We start from the raw sequence: 8952 nt of genomic DNA on the forward strand, positions 1-8952 counted from the left end.
GGGCATTGAACTAAATAAAAAGGAATACAGAAATAGTAAATAAAAGGTAAAAATTAAAAGGGCAGTAGCTTTGATACTAGTTTTTTTTGGTTGCCCAAAGAAAAACAAAATGATAAGAAATTCCACCATGGACGAAGGGCCTACTATTTAAATTTGGGGGGTGCAAAATAGAATTAACCACACTTTCAGGGGGTTTAAGTTAGGGATGGCAACGAGGGCGGGAGGGGGGGGGAATTTTTTTCCCTCGTTTAGAAACGGGGCGGGGGGCGGGGGTATACTCCCCCGCCCCGCCACCCGTTTGAAAAAATATATATATATATATGTACATAATTATATATATATAATGATATTATCAATTATACTACTAATTATACATGTCTATTAATAAAAATTATTAATTATTTATACTAAATTTATTAATACATTTATGTTAAATTCCTAACTACACTTAATACAATAACACTTTTTTCTAAAAAAAATACAATAATAATTTAGTGATTGTATTTGTATCAAAAGTGAAAATTTGATTATTTTAGTTATATTTGTTTTATCATATTAGATTGTATTCAAATAACATTTGTTTAATTATTTTTATGAGTTTCAATTGTGAAGTTATAATGAATAATAATTTGGTGATGTATTAATATTTTAATACTTAATTATTTGCTCAAATTTAATTATAATAAAATTATATAATAAAATTTTTTTAATTCTACAGATGCCCCCGCGGGAGAGGTGAGGCGGGGCAGGGACGGGGCGGGGGTGGGGGAAATTAAAATGCAACGGGCTAGGGATGAGGGAGGTGTCCCCCGCCCCATTGCCACCCCTAGTTTAAGTGTTTGCAGATTAAATGGTTAAGCGTGCTTAGCGCCCGAAAAAACCCTAATAAATCACAAAAATAACAAAAAAAAAACAGAACAGAAGAAGAACATCCCTTTTATTATTCAATCTCTAATTGTCGTAAAGAAAAAAACCCTAGTTGTGCATTTCCGATATGACTATTTCGGCTTAAGGTTTGTTTTTTCTTTTGTTTTATTTTTTCAGTCAGCCGAGGGCGCAAGTCTGGAGCTCTAGGGAGGAAAACGATTGGGTTCTTAAGATTTTTTTTTTGGGGGGTTCTGAAGAGGTTGCAGAGGGCGTCGACGTCTGGGAAAGCATTTGGAACAAAGTTTTTTTTTTTTTGTTGAAGTAAACTTTTTTATGCTTAATTGGTTTCAATGCATGTCAGTTTTTGTTCATTTGCGATTTTTTTAATGTAGGTTTATGATACGGAGAATGAGAATCAGAAGAAGAAATTTGAGGCGGATTTGAAGAAGGAAATCGAAAAAATATAAAGACACAGAGATCAAATTAAGATATGGATTCAATCCATTGAAATTCAGATTAAAAAAGGTGAATTTCTTGTCACTGTTGCCACTCTTTTGCTCCTTTCTTCTATTTCTTTTACTTATAGTTTCAAAGCTGTAAATGCTCCAGGACAGAAATAAGTATGTGCTTGCAATTAGAATTGGTTCTGGAAAATCTGACCCTTATGATCTTGGGTTTTGCTGTTTAAAAATTTTAGGAAGTTGAACGAGTATTGGCTTTGTTCTTCTTTTTTTTAATAAAATAATTTTGCTTATTTTGGTCTTGGGATTGTAGGAGAGGGGCTGTGGTTTGATTAACTTTATTGCGCTGTTTTTTAAATAAGTTCAACAAGTTGGTTCTTTGAAGTACTGTGTAATTTAATGGGACTCATGAAACCAAGGACCTTTTATGGTGAAGAGTAATGGGTTGTAGCAATTTGGGGTTCTGTATAGCATTAGTTTTGTATAAGAGTAGAAATTACACCATTAATTCATGCAGGAGGTGATATCTCACCTATTTAGGACTTGAATCTCTATAAACACTTTTTATGTTGATGCTATGTTTTTTTTAGGTAACTTTGACTTATTTGGATTTTTTTCTCCAGTTATACGTATGTATGGTTTACTATGGGCAAATTTTAGGAAACATTTAACCATTTTGTTCTCTGTTTTTTGTAAGGCCTTGCCAACTCCCGTCCTTGCTGCTACTTTTTAATTGTCTGTGATTGTAATGGGGCAAAAACAAGGAGAATCCTCCTCCTCCTCAAATCTTATTACCAATGCTAATTCTAGAGCAAGTAGCCGGAGAACAAAAGCTGTTGATTGTCTTAAATGCCCTCATTGTGCTGGTCCTCTCTCTAAAGAGATGGTCTGTCCATTTCTTTAACGTACATTTCTTTTTTATTGTTATAAGTGTTGCTAATTAGTATATCTGATTTCTTTATTGATTCGTTGTTTTATGACTGAATGGCCAGGAGACTAGCCAATGGACTGTGCCACCACTCATCAGAGACAGTTTTTCTATGGTACAATTTTTCAATTGAGTGGTAATAGGTCTGTTTAAGGATTTGCTCTTTTTTTCAATTTTTTTTACCCATTTTTTGGTGATTTAGATTGGTTCTGCTGTTGGTGGCACGGCCAGTGCATTTTATGGGTTTAATTACGGTATGATTTTGACCATTTCTTTGGTTTTGTTTATTTACTCGTGTTTTTTATTTCTGGTTCACTGTTGGTATTTTTTAGTATCACTTTATATTGCTTAAATTTAAGAATATTAAAAGAATTATCACCAAGTAGGATTGTTATAAAATTTCTGATATTTGTGTTTGCTATATTATTTTGGATCATGAATGTTAGTTATAACTAATATAAATGATGACTGTGATAATTTATTTTTTCTTGTATGCTTGTGAAAGTGGAGTAATTATGTATTAGCAGGAGTAGCTTGGACAAGGTCCTTGCTGGATGATGCATTAGGATTTGCTTTTCATTGATATTGCTTTGAGTTATGGTACAATCACACCATCTCAGTGTTGTTATGTATCTGGAACTGCTTAGATAATCATATGGGGATGTGCTATACTGCTGCCTGATTCTTGGCTGATTGTTACACCATTTACCTTTCTAGTTTGTTATGTGTGGTTTTTGTAGGCCGCCAGGTTTAATAGGCCGTTTTGACTTTATAGCCATGTGAATTAGTGTCGTGAACTTGTTGCATTTCTCATATGTATGCCTCTATATTTTCTCCAAGTATTAATACCATATAGCCAACAATCTTTTTTTTTTTTTTTAAATTATTTTTTGGGTTGTATAGGATGATTGTTTCTCTCTGATATTGTGTTTTGTATTTAACATCTTAGCATTGTTGTCTCTCTCTCTCTCTCCCTCTCCCCCAGTAATGCCTATTGTTCAGAGGAGGATTAAAGGACCCATGTTGCTCCATTTTCTTGTTGGTGTAAGTCCTCTCATCATTGATTTTTTTTTTTCTCTTTCTTTCCGGCTAAGATCTTGTACTGTTATACTTCGTCCTCTGTTTGCAGAAGATTTTTTCAAATTAAGACGTGCCTTTTGGACATGTGAACATTCATGAAAAATTTCAGAATTTAGTTTGGAATACAAAATTTTATTGGTGTATGGAAGACGGGCATTAATGAGTTATTGAACAACTTAGGGGTGTAGTTTGGCATGTGTATTTTACACCTCTAGCAAGAGTCTCTCCATGTTGTGAATCCACATAAAGAAAGTTTACATATAGAATAAGCTTCAAAAATCCTGCACGAGGTTCGTTCTACATGGCCATATTTTGTAGCTTTGATCTTCTGGTTTTATAGCATAGATGGTACTAGAGTAGACTGATAGTATGAGCTCAATCTAGTTTTAAAAGGTCCAGTTATTTTAGGTTGCAATGAATTATAATTATGTCAAAGGTATTTCAAAAGATAAAAGAGTAACACTGTTATAGTTAGTTTGCACATGCTTTCATGCATCTTTGTCCCTTATAAAACAATGTTGAGGTTACTGGTTATTTGTTGGATCCTCCTTTTTTACCAATTCATAAGTTTTTCCTTGGATGCTTTCTTTTCAAGAGAGTGTTTCTCGTCCATCAAAAATTGCCTTTAATCTGTTTTGCTTTACAACGCTTTTCTCAGAAATCAGATTGCTATAGGATTTTAAAAACTTCAAATTTCTATCTCAAGGTAGCCTACTCTCAATAATCATACGTGGAACATGTCTGTGCCCAATTGTCTCTTTCAAGCCATTGTTATATTAAATGGTCTGTACTTATGTGACATCAACGAAGTAATGTGGATGATTTAATGAGAGATTGTTTAAGTATTCAAGTTACTGTTGTGAGATAATTGAATCTTGAATCATGATGTTCTCTTTTATGACAAGTAACAAGTCATGCTGTTTCGTTTCGGTTTGCAATTTGCTTGGCCTCACTTCATGTTTTCTCCCTTGTTGCCTGAGTTTCATCCTCTCGATGCTAAATTGCAAGAGTTGATGCAGATTAGGCATATCAGGTTATCCTCCTTGGATAAAATTCCTTATTTACAGATAATGCTTATCTTTCTATGTGCAAGAAAAAGAAGTATTTTGGCCTTTCTTAACTAAACTGAATGTTAAGCGTGCATATAATGAAATTTACTCTGATTTTGGTGTTGCAAATTTGATGATGATGAGAAAATTCCATGTCAAAGTGTATTGGAGCCATGCTATGAGGCACCTGCTCTATCTGATTCTTCAATGGACTTGATGACTTAAATTTGCCGCATTAAAAATAATAGATATGTACATTTTACATGCACATTTCACAGTAGGATGCAAGAATCTTCTCCATAGTGAAGTAGAAAAATGAATGTGCATGAAGCCTTATATGCAATTTGTTCTATGTTTGTGTCCGCTTTAAATGCGTTTGTATGTCTAGCTCTGTTTTCTTGATTAAAGATTATTGCTCACATTTTCTTCTTTTTTCCTCCCTTTTATCCTCCTCTTTCTGCCTAAATAAGTTCTCTAACATATAGTTCCTATCCTTTTTTCAGGCCCCACCTGTTATTGTCTTCTCATCAGCCTGTGCTGGTTTGGCAGGTTAGCATTTATCTCCTGAGAGTTGTAAAATTATTTTTGGGTTTAAAATGGTACTTCAAAATAGAAAAGATTTACTGGAGCATGTTGCTTTTTGACCTTTGTATTACGAAAGGTTATGTTAGTTTTTACAAAGTAAATACATTGCAAATTATATCTCTGATTTTAGGCTTTTGTGTGTCTGTGTGTGGAGAATCAGACAAGACGCTCGATAATGAAGTTTAATTCATTTCCTTTGTTGGGTGTTCCAGTTGATCAATGAGATAATACTTCTTCAAAATTTGTTAATATGTTTATTCAATTAAATTGGAGTCCAAATCATGTAGGGCTTAATTTCTTTTAGTGGGAATTTCCACAATTGTTGTGAATCTTTAGATTGGTTTTTGTGTATCAAGAAGTTTATTCAGATTGAAGTGGTTGTGTTTGACATCTATTCTCTAGGACTTAACAAAGAAACTCACCAACTTATAACCCTTTTCCACTCAAGTTTGCCAGTATGTCTGTATTGCATTTTTGCTTTCAGTTTCATTACATATTTTCTTAAACTGGTCTGATTCTAGAGTTGGGACTGTTATGTGTTAATGTGTGGCTTAGATGGTTGAATGGTTCTAAATTAACTTATGTAGTCCTTTAGAAGTTTTGTTGTTGCAAGGCCATAAAATACATGGGTAAGCTTATTGTCCTTGTTAGATATATGTCAGAGGCTAACACTTCAAACACGATAAGAGACATTAATTTTAACCATATAACCATAACCACAATAAGAACATGACATTCCTTGCTCTGGCGATATTTTTAACGAGGAAAACTCATGCATTCGTGACACTGGACATTATGGCAAAATAAATGGAACATGCACTTTGTCATTTGACAAGTTACAATATTGTTGGATAACTTCTTGATCAGTGAACACTATACCAGTGATTTACACAGAAAAAGGCAGTACCATACCATGTTAAATTCTTTTCATCCATTTGTCTGTACCTCTCTTTGTAGGAGACAATGTTATAAAGGGTCTGAATCAAGATGCAACTTGTCCTATTCCATTATTGAACTTGCATCTCTCCACCTAATGTCGATGTGAATTTCAAGATTATTTTGTATACTTAGCTAAAGCAGTATAGATCTGGTAGGGCATTGGTGCCTAATAATTCAGTCAAAGAAGATAAAAGGAGAGGTCAGTTGATGGCATGAAAGAACTGTTGCACCTGATATGTCAGATTTTGTTGTTAATTCCAATATTTTTGTTTTGAATTGTTTAGATTTTGCATATTTAATGGCATTGAAATTGACATAAACATCTATGTCTAATATCTAACGTGCTTTTGATCAAAGAAGAAGATCAGAAATCTGGAAGATTATAAGATCTTTTACTCATAGGGTTCAACTTATATGTTCTCATTGCAAGCAATAAATTGGTATAGCAATGAATTTAGATGATCAAAAGTATTATCTCAGCAGCTATAAGTACTTGAGATTTCTGTATTGAGAATTCAGCTTTTGTAAGGTGCACGATGAAAGTATTAGGGTTGAGCTTATGCTAGTTACATGTAATGGGAGATACACTCACTTTAGTACTTCTGCCATCCCCAGGAATAAGTCCAAAATAGATAAATCAACAACCATAGAAATTGCATGAAAGTAGTCATTCCTAACCTTAAGAACCGAGCATATTCTCAAGAATTAAACTATAGGCAAGTCATGGCTGCTTATGTATATTTTAGATATGATGTTTTTAGACTAGCTCAGCTGCACCATATGCAACTTCTTTAAAGTTTCCAGAAGCATAGTACATGCATCCTGAGATCTTTCCTTTTCTGAAGTCCTTAACAACTGTTACCAAATTTCACAATGTAAAATACCCCCTTTGGTTGGGGTGACTTTCCTTTTCTCAGAGCTGTCGGAATCACATGCACAGGTTGCTCTAGTTCTTGGAATTCATGCATGATCTGTCACTTATGGTTTGAAGGCTATGAAGAAAAGAATCCAGCTGAGTCTCTTGTTAAGTAGTCGGCACTTTGATAAATTTCTTAATGAGTGGGGTATCTTCTTTATATGTATCCATTTTATACATGTTGGAGCATAAGTTATAAACCCCACCCTCACCCCACCCACGACCCATATAAGGAAAAAGAAAATGATTTTCTGATGATCTTATTGGGTGTTTATCTCTTAAAAGCTCATTATGTACTAGTCCAGTAAAGCAATGTTTTTCATATGCAGTGCTAAGACTACCACCGAGGAGTCCTTGGTCTAGTGGCTAGGCTGAGGGCCTAAGAATTAGTTGTCTTGGGTTCAAATCCCCCTTCCCAGTTTCCCCTTCCTGCTTCTTAAATCCCACCCTTTACCCTGCTAAAAAAAAAAAAATTAATTTTAAATAGCGCTAAAGACTACCAAGGTCTACAGGAGGGAAAGATGTCTTTATGGTTTAAATGTATTTCTGTTCTGACTTTCTTGTTTTGTTGGGATAATATAATTTATATAGTTTGAAGTTGAGTATCAATCTGCAATTTACTTTTTTTTTGTGGTTTTTTTTTTTAAATTTATATTTTAACATGGATATACAGTTCAAGTCCCTCTGGTGCAATGAGAAGAGAAAAGAATATGGTTTTGTGGTACATTTGGTTCTTTAGGATCATAAAAATATTGTCCTTTTATTGCAGTGATTGATTGATTGTTGTTTTGAACCGACTGATATGTTTCGGATGGGACTTTAAATGATACAGGTGGTGCTGTGCCAGCGCTTGCTCAGCTTGCTTCTTCATCTTATCATGCAGCGTTCTCTTCATCATCCTTGAGTCCTTCATCCTCACAGGATGAGAATATGAGCAAATCCAGGACTTCATCAACTCTGTGAAACTCTTAATCGGAAGGTGATATGATGATTACTTTCACATGAAAGGATTAAGCTTCACATTGCCGGAGTCATGCCACTCAAGAATGTGCACCTGATATGCATGTGCATGAGTTGTACTTGCCACCGAGTGAAGTGTGCTGCTGACAGCAATAATATGTTCAGGCGGACAGGAATTAGGAAGGGATATCTATGTGATGCATAAAAGTTCTCATCAATTACGTTCTTCTCCCTGTAGAAAGGTAGAGAGTTGTAGTCTGTCAAGCAGTTTTAAAGGTCTTCCTCTCTAGTGAGCACCTAATCCATTACTACTGTGCGGATGTCCCTTAGAAAGAAAGCGCTTTCTTGGAAATTGCTGAGGTTATTTTGCAAGATCCTGTCATTATGTGTTATCTTGAGATTTCTTAATTGCATAAATGTTGTTAGCTTGCCTGGTGCATTCCTGTGTATTGCTTCGCATGGAATTATGATGTAAAGGCTTTCCTTTTCTGTTTGAAGTTATGCCTCCTAGGCATTTGTTGGTTCCAGAAGAAAGCAATCTATCTGTTTGGCAGAAGAAACCCATATTCAAACCTCGGACACAGAGCTTCTCCTTGTGTTATAAGTTGCAGGTAAATGCGTCCTTTCAGGGGTAGCCTAGTTTTGTGGTGATGATGCAAAAATTTTAACCTCCTCAAACGTGTACTTCACAAGTATTTTCTTGCTGTTGTTTGTGTTGGATGTCAGATCTCATTGGTGGTATTTGACATAAAAACGCAAACTTCATTCCAATGTGAAACTCAGCTTCAAGGAAAAAAGGAAAAAAAAAAAGAGAATAAATTAAACAAAACAAGACAAAAGATTTGCACGGCGAAATTGCGATGGATTATTGGCTCGTGTTTAGTTTTCTGCGTATTCCTCGTCTTAGCTTTTACTTCCTGTTCCTCTTAAGCTGTAGATTATTGTGCTTATAAGAAAATATGCAATTGTGCTGGAGTCAAGTAGTGCAATGTGCATGAGTTTTATGCAAGTTCTACCCTGTACTAATTTCTGCCGGCAACTAACAGAAGGAAACTTTATTGTCTTCCTATTGTAATTGTACTTTATAACATCTTGTATAGTGCCTAGTCTTCTCTTCATAGGCAAAAATTTTGAATGTAGTGGTTTTTATCCCACTTAATGTTACTT

The 8952-nt window shown here is 34.7% G+C and overlaps 1 protein-coding gene across 3 annotated transcripts; it reads left to right on the top strand.

The window, feature by feature from the left end:
• Positions 1–743: 743 nt before the first annotated feature.
• Positions 744–8224, top strand: LOC113704262 (uncharacterized). Of its 3 annotated transcripts, none has more exons than XM_027226052.2 (8): positions 744–1013; positions 1260–1392; positions 2026–2214; positions 2321–2371; positions 2459–2510; positions 3242–3300; positions 4889–4934; positions 7658–8224. In XM_027226052.2, the coding sequence occupies exons 3-8, from the start codon at positions 2077–2079 to the stop codon at positions 7786–7788; spliced, it is 477 nt and encodes a 158-aa protein (XP_027081853.1). In that variant the 5' UTR covers positions 744–1013; positions 1260–1392; positions 2026–2076; the 3' UTR covers positions 7789–8224. The 3 variants fall into 3 exon arrangements, with proteins under 3 accessions (XP_027081853.1, XP_071917709.1, XP_071917708.1); XM_072061608.1 differs by lacking the exon at positions 744–1013 and adding an exon at positions 6827–6920 and having other exon boundaries at positions 1253–1392; positions 7658–7746; XM_072061607.1 differs by lacking the exon at positions 744–1013 and having other exon boundaries at positions 1253–1392.
• Positions 8225–8952: the final 728 nt, after the last annotated feature.

Source organism: Coffea arabica, chromosome 8e (genome assembly GCF_036785885.1).
Source record: "Coffea arabica cultivar ET-39 chromosome 8e, Coffea Arabica ET-39 HiFi, whole genome shotgun sequence".
NCBI lineage: Eukaryota > Viridiplantae > Streptophyta > Magnoliopsida > Gentianales > Rubiaceae > Coffea > Coffea arabica.

Excerpts from the sequence above, each read along its gene's own strand:
- LOC113704262 (XM_027226052.2), top strand. The coding sequence starts at position 2,077 with ATGGGGCAAAAACAAGGAGAATCCTCCTCCTCCTCAAATCTTATTACC. Across the intron at positions 2,215-2,320 it reads GTCCTCTCTCTAAAGAGATG|GAGACTAGCCAATGGACTGT; the intron begins GTCTGTCCATTT and ends CTGAATGGCCAG. Across the intron at positions 3,301-4,888 it reads TGCTCCATTTTCTTGTTGGT|GCCCCACCTGTTATTGTCTT; the intron begins GTAAGTCCTCTC and ends TCCTTTTTTCAG.